Source organism: Centroberyx affinis, unplaced genomic scaffold, assembly GCF_046629955.1.
Source record: "Centroberyx affinis isolate AG114_WGS23_722 - 3 ecotype Tasmania unplaced genomic scaffold, CSIRO-AGI_Caff_v1 ptg004283l_1, whole genome shotgun sequence".
NCBI lineage: Eukaryota > Metazoa > Chordata > Actinopteri > Beryciformes > Berycidae > Centroberyx > Centroberyx affinis.
The window spans coordinates 1-17,500 of NW_027282004.1; the positions used below are offsets into that span (position 1 = coordinate 1).

General features: G+C 46.6%; 2 protein-coding genes and 2 non-coding genes across 4 annotated transcripts in view; all 4 read left to right on the forward strand.

The window, feature by feature from the left end:
* The first annotated feature begins 4,712 nt into the window (after window positions 1-4,712).
* LOC139664466 (small nucleolar RNA SNORD89) lies at window positions 4,713-4,824 on the forward strand. Its single transcript, XR_011696846.1, has one exon. It is a non-coding gene; the product is annotated as a small nucleolar RNA SNORD89 (small nucleolar RNA).
* Window positions 4,825-5,170: 346 nt separating this feature from the next.
* On the forward strand, window positions 5,171-5,281 carry LOC139664465 (small nucleolar RNA SNORD89). Its single transcript, XR_011696845.1, has one exon. It is a non-coding gene; the product is annotated as a small nucleolar RNA SNORD89 (small nucleolar RNA).
* A 1,469-nt stretch (window positions 5,282-6,750) lies between these two features.
* On the forward strand, window positions 6,751-12,591 carry LOC139664463 (oocyte zinc finger protein XlCOF6-like). Its single transcript, XM_071543300.1, has 3 exons — window positions 6,751-6,886; window positions 8,618-8,765; window positions 9,661-12,591. Exons 1-3 carry the CDS (start codon window positions 6,869-6,871, stop codon window positions 11,001-11,003), a joined length of 1,509 nt encoding a protein of 502 aa, XP_071399401.1. The 5' UTR covers window positions 6,751-6,868; the 3' UTR covers window positions 11,004-12,591.
* Window positions 12,592-16,402: 3,811 nt separating this feature from the next.
* ttc19 (tetratricopeptide repeat domain 19) overlaps window positions 16,403-17,500 on the forward strand; it is a 7,932-nt gene continuing 6,834 nt past the window's right edge. Inside the window, 1 exon segment of the mRNA XM_071543299.1 lies at window positions 16,403-16,601. Within this exon segment, the coding sequence (XP_071399400.1) occupies window positions 16,409-16,601 (193 nt within the window). The 5' untranslated portion in view covers window positions 16,403-16,408.

The window sequence follows — 17,500 nt, forward strand, 5'->3', positions numbered from 1 at the left end:
TACAGTAGAAGACAGTAGAGGACAGTAGAGGACAGTAGAAGACAGTAGAGGACAGTAGAAGACAGCAGATGACAGTAGAGGACAGTAGAGGACAGTAGAGGACAGTAGAGGACAGCAGATGACAGTAGAAGACAGTAGAGGACAGTAGAGGACAGTAGAGACAGACGCACCGCCCGTCAGCGTCCCTGCAGAGCGTCTTCTCTTCCTGGAAGAGGCAGGAAGGTTCGTCCCTGAACTCGACCTCTGACCTCCAGAGCCTCGTCCTTCAGCCTCTGCAGCTGCAGACAGACGTCCTGCGATACGACCTCCGGCCAGGAGGGGGCTCTGTCGAGCAGCAGGGACACAACCTGACACAACAACTGACCGTTAACCTGGAGAACAACTGACCTTTAACCTACAACACTGACCTTTAACCTAGAAAACAACTGACCTTTAACCAAGAGAACAACTTAACTTTAACCTAGAAAACTGACCTTTAACCTACAACACTGACCTTTAACATAGAAAACTGACCTTTAACCTAGAGAACAACTGACCTTTAACCTACAACACTGACCTTTAACCTAAAGAACAACTGACCTTTAACCTGCAGAGAACAGCTGAGCTTCCTGACTCCCTAATTTCCCTAATTCCCCCTAATTTCAAACACAACCAATGTAATAATGTGATTGGTTGAGTTAAACCTCAGTGGGCGGAGCCAAAGAAATGCGACTCAGCTAACTGGCAAATTTGGAACTCTGGTCAAAATATAAATAAAAACAAAAATATAAATGAATGAGTTATTTTGTGTTTGTTCATGTTGTTGGAAGGTCAGCAGCTAGCTAACTAGCTAACTAGCTAACCAGATAGCTTAGCATGGTAGATTGTATTTTTCCAGTTACCGTTAGCAGCAGAGCTAGGCTTCACAACATTAGCTTCCTCCTCACTTCACATTCACAGGCTTTGGTCCAGACTGCACATTAGTGTCAGTCTTCCCTCTGAACTTCAGTCTGATGAAAAACTGTGACAACTCTCTGAGAAATGTTTGTAAAAGTAAAACTACAATCTACAAAATCCAAAGTCCATGCATCTAATATCATCTACACCAAAACTACCAACCTGCTGTCTGATGACTGACTAGATATTATTATTTGGTCAATGTGATGAATTATTATTCTGAGTCACCAAACCGTCATCAGCTGAGAGGAACTTTGGTTCTGATGCTTTTTTTTGTTTGTTTTTTATTTGGCTTCCAAATGGTGATTTTTGTTTGATGTTTGCTCTCCAATATGTTGGGAAACACTTTGATAAAAGAAGTAAATAACGTTAAGTGACAGCGCCACCTGCAGGCTAGCTGACCCTGACCTTCAGCTCACCTGCTCGGTCACGGACACGGCAGCGTCCAGCGCGGCCTCGGACACTTCTCCAGCCTGGACTCCTCTCATGTTGTCCTTGGTGATAACTTCTCCTTTCTTTTTGGAGAAATGTACGACTTTGTTCTGGATATTTCGAGGGAAATGGAGGCTGCCGACCAGCTGAGCTGCTGCATCCAGAGAGAGGAACAGGCTGCAGTAATCACATCTGTCAAAGAAGTTGCTGAGTGTAATCCTGTTACTCTTCTCCCCGACAAACTGCTGCCATTTGTCCGGATTCAACTTCAAACTCTTCAGAGTAAAATCTCGAAAAGGATCCAGGCGTTCATCTTTGGCATCCATGGCTCGTTCTGCTAATATCTACTGTGTCTCTGTTCTCTTCTTCTTTCCTCGTTCCTAGTTTTTCGTCTGGAAAATAACGGTGGATTTTAGATCAGTGTGCTAGCAAACTGAAACACTGGAATCCTAACGGCTGATTTCACCAACGGTCCAGTCAGTTACTCGTGCTGCCTTCACGGTCTCTTCTCGACTCCTACATCCTAGATCTGGGGACGTCAGTGCATTCAAACGCGTTTGGTCGAAAATAATAATAATTTTTAAAAAAACGGCCCCCTTAATAAAAGTATCCAAAGTTTTTGATGGCTGTTATTTCATTTTATAAATCAACCAGCACAGGGTTACTTTGTTCTGCAGTGGCAGAAAGTAGAGGACAAAATGCACAGAATAGATGTTTTTATTAATTTATCACACCAACAAAACGAACCAGCAAAGTAGTAAATGCGACTGAGAAAGCAGGAATTCCACTGGCTGGAGTCTGGCATGGAAGCTGTGCCAACAACTGGTAATAAAATTGATGCATACAGAAACTTTTGGCTAATAAGTCAAAGACAAATCAGTTCCCCGCCTGGTTTTCTCTCCTTTTCATTCTGCAGCATCTGTGTGTCCGCTTGGTTTCTGAAGTAAACAGAAGTCACTACAGAACACTGGTTTAGTCACTGGGTCCGTCATTTGCTACCAAAAGAAATTTGAATATCGGGACTTCAAGCTTTGGAAAGATGAGCTCATGAGGAGACATTGAACGCAGCATAGCGGCCATAAAGCTCGGGATCTGATTGGTGGCTGAGCCGGAAATAGCGCTGCCGCGGCACGATGAAACCGGAGGGTTTGGTGAAGCAGGAGCGCGAGAGGTAAGCGGGGAACCAGATAATTGTTAAAATCGGTTCATGTTTGTAACGTATGATAAGCATGGCTGCCGTTAGCGGTAACCGAGAAGGGAAGCTAACGGAGATTATGGGAGCGCGAGCGGTTAACTTTGGCTAGTTAACAAGCTAACTAGCTTGTTCCAGCATTCAGCTAACAGACACAGTAGCCAGCTAGCGCTAGCTAGCTAGAACAGTCAATACCAACTCAGTATCGTTAGCTTGCTCCTGTAGCTAAAGCTTGGTAACAATTATACGACCACGAGTTAGCATTATAAGCTAGCAGCTTGTGGTTAAATTAGTTTATCAGCAGGTGACCCTCCTCTGTCTCAGCAGCCGGCAGCTCGTTCTGTGGAGAGAAGTTCCGTCAGACTGTAGTAAAGAACCTTTTGATGTCGCCTTGCTGATCTAGAGACGGCCACAGCTCGGAGAACACGCTTCAGTACTTCGTGAGACTCGTTAGTGTCTGGTGGTGAAGTGACGTCACACCAAGCTGCAGGCATAGAGGTGTAACAGCGTGTTATATCTCTATGGCTGCAGGTCATTTGGATGAAACTTCATCTCCTGCAGCTGGATGTCGCCGCTGTGTCTGGACCAGGGGAACCAGGAGCATGATGGGACATTTTGAGTGAGAATATTACAGTTCAGTGCTGTGATGCTGACTTTACAGTAATGATCCGTTACAGCAGCGCGGCCTAGAGGCCATGATGGGCATTTCAGATCTTCAGCCAAACCTGATCAGATCGATCGGGTAATCAGGTCGGAACTGAAGCAGGATCCTGTTGGTCTTAACTCTCCTCCTCTGTCTCCCTTCAGTGTTGGGTCACAGGAAGAAGCTAAAGCTAAATGGCTGTATATAATGTGATATAATGGGGATGATGCCAAATCCCTGATACAGGCTAGTTTGGTCTGAACTGGATCTTAGACCCCCAACATTAACTCTGTGCATTCCATCTGTGTCTCTCAGCTGGTCTTCAGGTGTTTCTGTCTACCTGAAGCGTCTGCCATCATGTGTCTGACCTGGCCAAGAAGAAAGCAGCGAAGAAGAATGAGGCGGCTTAAGCCTGCAGGACGGCACCAAACCAGTGATGAGACCCAGACCGGGGCCTCATGCAGGTCTGGAACATGAAAGTTCATTTCCAGGTCCTGAGATGTTGCAGAAAGGTCAGTGGAAGTCTGGAAAAATCCTGTCCTTCACATCTACGTTTTATAGTTACTGTGTGTTAATAAAAAAATAAATAAAAAAGGAAAAATAATAATTCATCAGATGAGAAGAGGGAAAGATCAGAGCCTGTCTGACTGCCTGGAAGTGATGTAACGAAAGGCCGACTGAAGCCCCTCCCCCAGCAGTCTGTTCACAGTGGGAGGGCGCCATGACAAAAACGGACCGAAGCGTGTTTCTGATCCAGGCAGTCTACCTGTGTGTTAACGAGCTCTGCCTGTGTGTTAACGAGCTCTACCTGTGTGTTAACGAGCTCTACCTGTGTGTTAACGAGCTCTACCTGTGTGTTAAGGAGCTCTACCTGTGTGTTAAGGAGCTCTACCGGTGTGTTAAGGAGCTCTACCGGTGTGTTAACGAGCTCTACCGGTGTGTTAACGAGCTCTACCGGTGTGTTAACGAGCTCTACCTGTGGGTTAACGAGCTCTACCTGTGGGTTAACGAGCTCTACCTGTGGTTTGGGTGGTTTGGGTGTTTCTTGCTTTATGCTGAGTGAGTTTCCTGCTGCTTGTTTTCTGACACTTCTGTCGGTCTGACAGGTCCAGATGGATCCTGGTCTCTCCTCAGGACTTCCTGAAGGGTGTCTGTCTGCACCAACAGCATCATCACCTCCACCAGCGCTAACTCGGATACGACACGGTAACCGCCTCATGTTGCCATGGAAACTAGCAGACACTGTTGCTTAGACTGATGATGCTGTTCTGTCAACAGTCTGTTAAATCACTTTAAAACCTTTTAGCACCTTTTTCTTTTTCTTCTGTTGTAGCATCTGCTGCTTGGGTTGACTGGTGAAGCACTTTGTAAACTAGATTTAAAAATAAGCTCAGAGCTGAAGCTCCAGTGTTAAGGACTGTCTGTTAACTGTGTCCTGTTGACCAACACCACCCGTCCTGTTGAGCAGCTTGTTAGTGTGTGTGTGTGTGTGTGTGTGTGTGTGTTGCTGCTGGGAGATGATGTGAACAAAAGGCCGAATTGCAGCGCCCCCCCCAGGCAGTGTGTTCTCCTGGGGGGCGCAATGACAGAAACCAGACCGAAGCGTTCAGCTGATCCCAGAACAGCAGCTTCCTGCTTTACACACACACACACACACACACACACACACACACACACACACACACACACACACACACACACACACACACACACCCACACCTGAAGACAAACTCCTGTCTGTGTCTGCTGCAGGGAAGAGAGACAAACTGGAGGAACCAGATGGAAGAGATTCAACTGGGAGCATGGAGGTACCAGATCACCTTCCTCTTCCTCGGCACAAATCAGCCATCTGGGCAATAAAATTGACTTGAGATCAGTGTGACACAGATGTTGACCAACTCTGTCCTGTTGACCAACTGTCCTGTTGAGCAGCTTGTTAGTGTGTGTGTGTGTGTGTGTGTGTTGCTGCTGGGAGATGATGTGAACAAAAGGCCGAATTGCAGCGCCCCCCCAGGCAGTGTGTTCTCCTGGGGGGCGCAGTGACAGAAACCAGACCGAAGCGTTCAGCTGATCCCAGAACAGCAGCTTCCTAAGAGAGAGACACACACTCACACACACACACACACACACCAGTGATGTTTAGCGCTTTAACTTTCTCAGCCCAGAGAGAAAGCTCAGGAGCCTCAGGAGGACAGCAGGGTTTTCTTCACTGTGTTTGTCCTCACCCTGCAGCTCCTGGCAGAACAGCTGGATGTGGATCTGTCTCTGCTGACCTCATCATGACCTCATCATGACATCATGGAGAGGCAGGAGGTGAGGAAGATCATCAGATGCTACAGACGGGGAAACGGCAGGTAACTTTCTACTGACAAGGAGACTAGTTTCTACTGTTTGAGATATGACTGACTTGTCATAGTAGTTGATTAGAGTTGATGACAGAAGTAGTGTGATGTCAGAACTGATGTCAGGTGTGTGTGTGTGTGTGTGTGTGTGTGTGTGTTCTGGCAGAACCTTCAGCTGCTGCTCTGGACCATCCAGCAGAACATCACCAGGTGGAGCAAGAACATCTCAAACCAACATCCACAAGCAGAAAAACATCGACCATGTGACCATCTGATCATGTGACCATCTGTCCGGCTTCTTCTGGAAGATCTGAGTCCAGATCCTGGAGCAGTGGACTCGGCCGTTTCTGTTCTGGAGCTTCTGTTTTCTCTGCCTTATAATCCTGCAGAACCCCAAACTGTTAGTTTGCAGTGTTGACCTCAGTCCCATGCTGTGAGCGGCTCTGGACATGAAGCTTTATTTCATGTGAAAAACATTGTTTTCTTTTTATTTAGCTGTTGATTATTTAAGGGAATAGTGGGGGGGGGGGGGTGTTTCTGGACTCTGTTTCACCTCCAGTGAAGCTTCAATAAAACATTAAAACTCATCCGACACTCTCACAATGAGTCAAGTTTTTAAATGGAAACCATCAGAGGGAAGCAGAGATGTCTCACTCTGCCTCATTTCCACAAACACAACCAGAGTCTGCACTCACATTACTGAGAAGCAGAAAGAACTAAGTCTGCTGCAGAGATCCGGACTGGATTGATCCTGACTGGATTAATGAGGTGATCAGTTGTTTACATCTAGACACTTCCTGTCCATCTGTATGGCCTGTAGAGTTTGAAATGTCAATATGATGCCCATCCTGTATATACACATCATATACTGTATATATCAGATCTAGATCTATATAAATATGTATATATATGATACACATTATACATGGTCATGTTCATTTTACTTTGTGTCTGCAGTGACTGAGTGTCCCAGCAGGTTTATTTACACCAAAACATTTAAATATTTTACCATCAGAGATAAGATTGACCTTTCTGTGAAGACTAGTTTTTGGTTTGAAGTTGCCATGGTAACCGGTCTGAAGGTGAAAGGTTTTATCATTTGTTCATTTTAAATATATGGAGGGATTCGTCTTCTTGATAGACGATCTTTGAGCTTTGATCCCGTGACCCGGAAGTCACCTGTAACTCGCCAATAAACTCAAAGAAGAAGAAGACCCGGAAGTCCTCAGCCACCGAGCTGAGCAGCAGAAGTTGCTGCTGCGAACCAGAACAGCAAAACCTTGAAGATCCGAGTCTCCAGAGCGGACCGGGACCAGGACCAGGATGGAGACGGACAGGACGGTAAACTGACGGCCTCGGCCCGCCCGCTCCTCTGCGGCTCACACATGCTGCTACTGAAGCTAAGCTAAAGCGAGCTAGGCTTTAGCCTCGGCCGATGTGTTTCTCCTGCATGCAGGTTAGGCCAGACCGAGCTGGAGTCTGTCGCTGCTCAGCTGCTTGGTTTCTGTAGAAGTTGACTGAAGGTTTTCATGAATCATCTGGCTCTTCTGGAGGGTTCGGCTCTTAGTCTCAGATCGTGTTGGAGCTGCTGTCGGCTCCTCTGGTCTGATCCGGTCTCACAGGCTGAAACTGTGTTCAGATGAGCGCTGCTTTGTTTGTTTATCGGGTGTTTGCCGCAGTGAACAGTCACTACAGGTAGGTCTGCTTCTACTGGGCATGCGCGTCTGCCGCTGAGCAAGGCAGCATGACCGTGCCCGGTTCCGAAGAGAGTTTGGTGTCAGGGAGGGAGCGCGTCGGTGCGAAGCTATGTAGCTGTGATGCTAGCTGGTCTGGAGCTACCGTGGAACTGAGGACCTGCTGGAGGCCAGGCGGTGATCCACCTGGTTCAGGAAGCTCCAGCAGTCTGCGGGTCATGTGACTGACCGGGTCTTCCTGTCTGCCGGAGGCTGCTGGACCTTCATGGACCAGAGAGAGAGAGACCAGTTTACAAAATCAGTTCATCCATACATGTTTGTTTGTTTGTTTGTTTGTTTGTTTGTTTGTTGCTGTTAGTCTCCCACATCTGTCTCTTTTAATACTGTATTTGTTTGTTTTCCATGTTGATTGTTCGTTATTATTGTTCAGCTGTTGTTACTACAGCATTTTGTTTGTTTGTTTTTACATCATGACACAGTTTGATGCTTCGGCAATATGAGAATACTTATCATGCAGAGAGAGAGAGAGAGACAGGCTGACAGACAGACAGGCTGACAGACAGACAGACAGACAGACAGACAGACAGACAGACAGACAGACAGACAGACAGATGAAGTTCAGCTGCACATCATGAATATAAATGTCGGTCTGTTGTCTTCAGACTTTAATGCCACCTGATGGTTATTGATCATGAAGAAAATGTAGATTAAAGTCACAGTGGAGACGATATATTAAATATCACAATACAAACTGTGTCAGTGTGTCTGCTGTCAGGAACATGAATGGTGATATCAGCTCCATGTTATTCTGCTGTCAGGAACATGAATGGTGATATCAGCTCCATGTTATTCTGCTGTCAGGAACATGAATGGTGATATCAGCTCCATGTTATTCTGCTGTCAGGAACATGAATGGTGATATCAGCTCCATGTTATTCTGCTGTAGTAATCACTAATGAGACTCTTGACCATCACAGTTTCACAAGCTCTCCATCCAAATTATATTATTGTCACTTTGTAATGACATTTTTAAATTGTTGTTTACATTCTAGCAGCCAATGGCATCGCTGGAAAGATTTGAGTCTCAGAAATAAACAGAATTCTGCACAGTTGAGTTTTTATTGATTACATGGTATCCTGGTTGTATTGATCCTGAACTCAGATCAGGTATCGAGTCGGATCAGGAGAGAAACAGATCGTCTGTCACTAATTTCCAGCTTTACATTGAAATGAATCTCAGTCATAAAATAAAAATGTCTTCAGGGTTAAAACCCACTGACTGTCTGTTGGTCTGTGATGTCATTTATTTAAACTTGATGCATTTTTATGATTCGCTTCTAAATAGTTTGAAGTCTAATCTCCAGGTTTGTGGCTGCAGGACTCGGCTGAAGACCTGAACAACGTTCAGATCAAGACCGAACCCGACTGTGACGTGGAGATCCAGTGGTTCCCCGTCCTCAGGAAGCTGTCCGTCAAGCTGACCGACTGCCGGCCGTGGCTGGGGGGGCGGGACTTCATATCTGTCGGTAAGAAATCAAACGATCCGTCGTGTCGGCTTCAGAGCCGGTGCTGCGTTCACATCACCTGGGAAAGACGGGAAATACCAGCTTCCTCCTAGAGAATACTGTTCATCTGAAGAAAACTACAATCATGGAGTCTGACGGCTTCAGACAGTTTGCCCATCTGAACTCTGCCAGGGTTTTGCTTTTAAAGCATCAGGCTGGTGTTTTTTAATACATTTCTTACCGTCAACAAATCCTATGAAAATAACAACATCAACAATGCGTTTGCTCTCCTCCCGTTACTTTCTGACTTCCCAGGTTCCCTTTAGCCTTCAACCCGGAAGTCATTGGCTCCAACTGTAAGCTAAAAACCTTGAAACACAGCTCACAAAGACATAGTTTACATTTTAAAAATCGCTAACTGTTACCATGAAAAGTCAGGCTGTTGTAGTTTTTACCAAATCAAATTCAAACGGGAACAAATTCTTCATTACGCCGAGAACTATTTTCTGTGCTACGGAACTACTTTCCTGAGATGGAAAACGTGTTTACAGTCGGCTTATTAAGTTGTTTGAGGAAAAAGTGGTCCGGCCCGGTGCATGGTGATGATGAAATATGCTGCAGAGCAGCAGCATGGCTCTGTGACGGGTTTTTAATCGTTTTTTAATACAGTGGAGTTCTATGGCTGCTGGGACAGGAGGCTGCACTGGGACCCGATACATGGACCAGACCTGTTTCTTATTTTCATAGGATTTGTTGACGGTAAGAAACGCATTAAAAAACACCAGACTGATCCTTTAACTCATGCTCTGATGGCTTCTCCCATATGATGTGAACGCATCATCAGTCATGCTGATCTCTTTCAACTGACCTCTGACCTCTGACCTCTGACCTCTGGCCTCTGGCCTCCTCCACACAGGCGATCACCCGCAGCTCCGCTCCGTCAAAGCAGAAGGTAAGCGCCACCCGCAGACGACGGGCCGGAAGATGATCTACTGCGCCGAGTGTAAGAAAGGTTTCTACAAGTCGTCGCACCTGGAGGCGCACCGGCGGATCCACCTGGGCCAGAAACCCAACCAGTGCTGGCGGTGCGGGAAGACGTATCCCACGCTGCTCAGCCTGGTCATCCACCAGCAGATCCACGAGCGCAAGGAGCCGTACCGCTGCTCCTACTGCGACAAAACCTTCGCCCTGAAGAGAGACTGGAAGACGCACCACCGCACGCACTCCGGAACCAAACCCTTCAAGTGCTGGTTCTGCGGAGACGGCTTCGGCGGGCAGGAAGAGCTCACCGAGCATCTGGAAACTCACAAGGGCGAGAAGTGCTACCGCTGCAAAGTCTGCGACAAGATGTTCGTGTCCTACCAAGGCTTCAACTTCCACCGCAACTCGCACAGGAAGCAGCAGCTGCTGCCCTGCGCCAAGTGCAAGAAATCCTTCGCCAACCCTCAGAGCCTGAAGCTGCACCAGGCGACGCACTCCAGCAGGAAGCCTCACAAATGTCCCATGTGCGACAAAGCCTTTAAACTGCTGAGCGGTCTGCGCTGCCACCAGAAAACCCACGAGGAAGAAAAGGCCTATCGCTGCGCCGAGTGCGGCAAGTGTTTCTCCAGCCTGCAGGGTCTGAAGCTGCACAACCGGACCCACACCGGCCTGAAGCCGTACAAGTGCCAGGACTGCGGGAAGAGGTTCACCCAGTCGCCGCACCTCAAGGCGCACCAGGTCACCCACACCGGAGAGAGACCCTTCCTCTGCGTCACCTGCGGCAAGAGGTTCACCCAGTCGTCCCACCTGCGCTCCCACATCACGCTGTTCCACGTGGGAAAGAAGCCGTTCACCTGCGACGACTGCGGCAAGAGCTTCACCATCGCTCACTACCTGAAGGTGCACCGGCTCAGCCACACCAAGGAGAAGCTGTACAACTGCTCCTACTGCGAGAAAACCTTCTCCTACCACAACTCCTGGAGGGCCCACGAGAGGATCCACACCGGCGAGCGTCCGTTCGGCTGCCGCGACTGCGGCCGGAGCTTCATCACCTCCGGCTCTCTGCTGAGCCACCAGAGAGCCAAACACACCGGAGAGAAGAGCCACTACTGCTTCACCTGCGGAGAGTTCTTCCTCACCAGCTCGCTGCTCAGGATCCACCAGCTGAACCACACCGGCGAGCGGCCGCACGCCTGCGGCTGCGGAAAGACCTTCAAGACCAAAGGAGTGCTGAGGTACCACCTGAAGCGCTTCCTGGACCACCAGCCCGCCAAATGACAGGCTGTTTACCGGCTGCCTGTGGAACTCTGACACGCCGTCTGGAGACCTGAGAGCAGATGAGCAGATGAACTGATGAACTGATGAACAGATGAACTGATGAACTGATGAACAGATGAACTGATGAACTGATGAACTGATGAACTGATGAACAGATGAACAGATGAACAGATGAACAGATGAACTGATGAACTGATGAACTGATGAACAGATGAACAGATGAACAGATGAACTGATGAACTGATGAACAGATGAACAGATGAACAGATGAACAGATGAGCAGTAGGATGAGAGCTTCCTGATGGAAACCTGCTGCTGCTCACACACAGAAAACTTTCTTCAGTTTCAGTTGTTACTCCAGAGGGCAGACTGCCAGCTGACCTTCCTCATCGGTGCAAATCATCACTGAAGGTTTAGTTGTTTGTCTCTTTCCTGTCAGCTGGAGGAACTGGAACTTTAGAAGCTGGTGGTTCCTGTGGTGGAGCGGAGCGTCTTCCATCAGAAGCTCTCATCCCTGTTTCACTGTGAACACTAACACACAACACAGAACCAACCCAGAGGCTGGCTTTCTGATGAACCGGACGTGGTCATGTGACCCGAGGAGGAGGAGTCATGTGACCCAGGAAGAGACGGACAGTAACACTAAGAAACCACAGAGCTGCATTATGGTTTGCAGCTTTGCGTTATAAAAACTACAAAGATGGAGTTTGACTCGAGACCAAATGAACTTTAATGAAGCGACAGACGGATGATTTGACCTGTGGATGTACAGACAGAATCCATCCCATAATGCCACGCTTCTAACAGACTAACTCACCGCTCGGTTTACCTGCACAGCCACACCTGAAGCCCAGCGACTGACAGTCTGTGCCGTGGAAACCTCCGGACTCCGGTCTGCTGTCTGTCAGTCCGGCCTGAACTCAACTGAACTGAGAATCCAGTGAATCCGGTTCAGTCCTGCAGTGTGAAAGTCTGACAGGGAACTGAACTGAAACACATGAAATTCCATGAAATTCCACTTCTGACAGTTTGTCTGAACATTACGACTCAAACATTATGAATCAAATCAAACACATCAGTCATAATGTATGGAGTGCATCACATGTTCTGCAGGGTCGATTCTCAACTCATTTTAAATGGGAATGTTTTCCTGACATTTGTTTTCCCTTACATTACCCAGAATTCCACACAGTCATGCTGACTCTGGTGCAGCCTGGTGAGGTTGAACTCTGCCTGTCCTGGTGAAAAACAAAAGGAAAATGTGGAATTTCATTGAATTCAATTCAACAACCCAGTTCTGTTTCCTGTAGGTTTTTTTTTTTTTTTTTTTTTTTTTTTTTTCAGTTCTCAGTTGAGTTTGTTGATGATCTGAACTGAACACTAAAGAACTCTGAAGAACTCTAAGTCCGGCTGTCCGGCCTGTTTATTATTACTCTGAGGAAAAAATCAGACATTCTGAGATTTAAGTTGGAAATGAATGAAAGTGAGAAAAAACTGAATCAGAACCTGCCGACTGTATTAAAGTCAGTTTGTGGATCAGGAACCTGCTGCTCCACTGATCCACCTGGTCCTCAAGCTCTGGCTCTGAACCCCCCCTGACCCCCTCGCCCCCCCCCCCCCCCCCCCCCCTCTGACCCCTCCTCCTCCTAACACCCCCGACCCCTCCTCCCCCTAACACCCCTGACCCCCCCCCTCTGACCCCTCCTCCTCCTAACACCCCCCACCCCCCTCCTCACCCCTAACACCCCCCCCACACACACACACCCCTCGACCCCCCCGACCCCTCCTCTAAAAACACTAACATGAAGCGGTCTGCTTTAATAAAGTTCACTTCACGTTCTGCAGGTCAGTAGAGCTGAATTGATGATGTCAGCAGCGTATCTGATGATGTCAGCAGCTCTGATGATGTCAGCAGTGATGAGCGTTACAGTCCATGAAATGAAAACTGACTTCCCCCTTTGTGTCCGTGTCATATCCACATATTTAACAATAAATGCCAAACAATTACAAAATAATTTCCTTGTGTTTTTATGTCAAAAAGCCGGAGCTTCACTAACCGGAGCATGGGACCTGCTGATTTCTCCTGAATGGAAACAAAACACATTTTTAATAAAACAGCAAAGTCACTAAAGATCTCATCTGTGACCTGGAAACATCTCATGGTTTATTTGAAAAAGCGCAAAACCAAAATAATGTGAAACAGATTCAAGTTGTCTTATTTTTTATGCTTTTTTTATTTCAATCAAGACAGTAAAAGAACTTGTGTAGAAAAATAACTGACAGCATGAACATTATGCATAAACGAGACAAATAAGACACAGAGCAAAACTCAGTACAGAGATATAACACAAAAATAAAGTTGTATTGCAAAACAAAAGAACAGACAACAATGTAAAGTAAATACAGAAACAAACTGAAAGTAAAGAGAAAACATCTTTTTATCATTTCTAAAGATGTAGAGAGGAAGTTCACTCTTCAAAGTGACGCTGAGGCTTTGTCTTAATCTACATGTATGGATACAATATTTACTTCATAGAATAAAATGATTTACAACAAATTCCAGGTTCTTGTCCTTCATAAACAGCAGCACACATCACACTGAACACATCTCACTGAACACATCACACTGAACACTGAGCACTGAACACAGCACTGAGCACATCTCACTGAACACTGAACACATCTCACTGACTGAACACTGAACACATCACACTGAACACATCTCACTGAACACTGAACACATCACACTGAACACTGAACACTGAACACATCTCACTGAACACTGAACACATCACACTGAACACTGAACACATCACACTGAACACTGAACACATCACACTGAACACTGAACACATCTCACTGAACACATCACACTGAACACATCTCACTGACTGAACACATCACACTGAACACATCACACTGACTGAACACTGAACACATCTCACTGAATGCGTTCCACAGTTCAACAGTTATTAACTAACCTTAACCCTCAAAATGAAATGGGAGTTCAGTAGATCAGTGAGTCTCAACCTTTTTCATATCAAGGATCTAATCCAGTCCACATCAGAGCCACAGACCCCATCTGATGAGATTTTGTCTCTTGGACCCAAATCTGAGATTTTTTTTTTTTTTTTTTTTTCACCTTTATTCAGGGGGAGTTTCACTGAGAGCAATGCTCTCTATTTCAGGAACACCCTGATCACATTCACACCTGAAGCTGACCAGAACAACACAGACTGACCTGCTGCCACTGAGCAGCTCCACTGAGCGGGTGGGGTTAAGAGCCGCTGAGCGGGTGGGGTTAAGGGCCACTGAGCGGGTGGGGTTAAGGGCCACTGAGCGGGTGGGGTTAAGAGCCGCTGACATTAAATTGATCGATTCTAGGGACGTAAGGATGTATCGTGGGACGATATTTCGCGATCCAAAAACCGGTGAAAAATTGTTCGCATATCAAGTCGCCTACAGCTGATCAATTAGCTGCCACCAAAATGTAGACTACTCTCTGTTTTCAGTTACATACTGTAAACGCCAGAGGGCGGAATCAGCAATCCTAGATCCTACTGGTTTGGTTTGCCTGACTGACGTTATGACGTCATCGACACCAACGTTCACCGACGTTCACTCGAGACCCGGATGAGCCAGGTGTGCAGCGTGCAACAGGTAATCCAAATACACCGGTTACGTTACGTAACATCATCATCGTTATTTTGAAAGAGAAGGAGGTAAGTGTTGTGAGATATTATTACATTTTCTATCCAGTCTGTTTCCTCAACATGGCGGCTGTTCCCATAGATAATAAACGGTTGTTCCCATAGATAATAAACGGCTGTTCCCATAGATAATAAACGGCTGTTCCCATAGATATTAAACGGTTGTTCCTCCAGTTCTGCGCGGTTGAAAGTATGAAGTCATGTGGTGGAAAAAGAGAATATGACGCCGCTGTCTGTGGCGGTTTATTAAGATCTGATGGATAAATTGAGCCTCTGGTTACTGGTGTTAGTGGTGTCAAGTAAACTGAAAACACAGGCAGTGGTAGCCGCCATATTGGTTTGAAGTAAACGTTACTATGGTTACAGAGGTTATCGTACAGACACAGTGGTAATTTACTCCTCTCTGCTCCAGTGTGACCAGACAGATGCAAATTCATTCTCATTCATAAATTCGGCAACATTTGCACAAATTGTAAAGAGGACATCCTTGTTTAGACATTTTATTTTAATTTACAATTTGTTTCATTTAGACAAGCATCCGCTGTTAGAAGCTGATTTATTTTATTCAACAGATTGCATTATTTGCTTTTTGCACTGAAAAATATATAACAAAGAAAGAAACCATTATAGAAGAAACTGTAGGAATATGTTAAACTTCAAGTCAAAATGTTGTTTTTTTTACATTTTATGTCTAAACAATAAGCAAAGAATCTTCTACAGTCATTTGTTTCCATTTAAACTTTGTTAAAAATATCGTTATTGTACCGAACCGTGAGCTGAGAGTATCGTTACACCTCTAATGGATTCCAATAAGAGTTCACCTTCAGATCAGCAGAGCTGGAGGTGTTGGCAGCTGGTCTGAGCTCAGTCTGCCTCAGCTGGTCTGAGCTCAGTCTGCCTCACCTGGTCTGCCTCAGCTGGTCTGAGCTCAGTCTGCCTCAGCTGTTCTGAGTTCAGTCTGTCTCAGCTGGTCTGAGTTCAGTCTGCCTCAGCTGGTCTGAGTTCAGTCTGCCTCAGCTGGTCTGCCTCAGCTGGTCTGAGCTCAGTCTGCCTCAGCTGGTCTGAGTTCAGTCTGCCTCAGCTGGTCTGTCTCAGCTGGTCTGAGTTCAGTCTGCCTCAGCTGGTCTGCCTCAGCTGGTCTGAGCTCAGTCTGCCTCAGCTGGTCTGCCTCAGCTGGTCTGAGCTCAGTCTGCCTCAGCTGGTCTGTCTCAGCTGGTCTGAGTTCAGTCTGTCTCAGCTGGTCTGAGTTCAGTCTGCCTCAGCTGGTCTGAGTTCAGTCTGCCTCAGCTGGTCTGAGCTCAGTCTGCCTCAGGTGAACCAGACCAGACCTCCTCCAGACTTTCAGACAGTTTCATGTTTCTGACCAACTTTCAAATTCAAATCATTTCAATACTTTGTCATGATTTTATTGTTTGTTTAGATGTTTAGTTTCATATGTTGTGTGTCTGGAGGGTCCAGGAACTGACTGAGTTAATGGACTGAATACATTATGATGTAATAATTATTATGACTCACAGACAGCTTCATCATTCTGTTGACTGTTCATCTGGACTTTGGTGTTTAGAATAATATTACATGATATCCCTGCAGTCCATCACGGAGAACACGTTAAGCTTTCTGACAGTTTTATTGTGAAGAGGACGCTGACGTCAGAACACACCACGTGACTTCCACTCGTTTCCTAAAACTTTAAAGATGGCGGCCTCCTGTGCGGGTCGCGCGCTCCTCCGTCAGAGCCTTTTCAGATGTTTGACGTCAAAAACCAGACGGACTCTCTCCGTCGGCGGAAACTTCAAGAGCAGGGAGGCTCTGACGTCACAGCCCGCGGCGAGCAGACGGGAAGCCGGCGCGAGGAGCGGCGGAGCGGCGGCGCTGTGGGCGGCAGCCGGTAGGTGAGCGACACACACACACACACACACACACACACACACACACACACACACACACACACACACACACAGTTGCTGAATCCAAATGTCCTCCCTCCGGTCTTGTGGACTGAGCCCTCGCGGACTTCAGTCGTACGTACCGTGACGTGTTCAACGTCATCACGTCAAGTCTGCGTGGGCGCGAGACTGCCAGGCTACAGCCGCTACAGACTGACCTTCAGTGTCTGATCTGTCCCTGCAGATGACATCACATGAATCCATTTAAAGGAGTGAACAAAATGATGCTCAACATACAGACTCCACACATTCAAATACAGAGATGTTTGTAAATAAATTGGATATTTCTTCCATTGGAAAACCTTCTATTGTGGTTTTTCGTTCATTTTTCATAGCCTGGATATTTGGCATCACACTGCACAGCTTTTATAGGCTCCCATCACTTAAAGACTACAATAATAAAATGCATATTGATTTCCTCTACAGTCTATACTTTACATGTTTCTGTCATGATGTGGTTGGACATTATTTCTGGCCGACATGATTCAAGTTTTAATAAAGTCGTTGTTTTACACATTCATAATAAGTTCTTTTTGTTTTTCTGTTCGGCAATTGGAAAAACTACAACGTCACCTCCGTATTGCAATGAATTGTGGGTAATTAAATCAGTGAAGTCTGGTGAAGTCTGAACCCTAAGCGGACTCTCTGGAGGTCTGCAGGAAGTCCACCTGAGGCTCCTGGTGGACTGGATGGATTGTGGATTTGGAGCCTCAGCACTCGCAGACTTCCCTGGAACCCACCGCAAAGTCCACCAGTCTGCAAGAGTCCAGACATCTGGATCAGGCTACACACACACACACACACACACACACACACACACACACACACACACACACCTGCT

Coding starts and splice junctions, on each gene's coding strand:
- LOC139664463 (XM_071543300.1), top strand. Junction 8,766..9,660: donor GCGGGACTTCATATCTGTCG/GTAAGAAATCAA, acceptor TCCTCCACACAG/GCGATCACCCGCAGCTCCGC.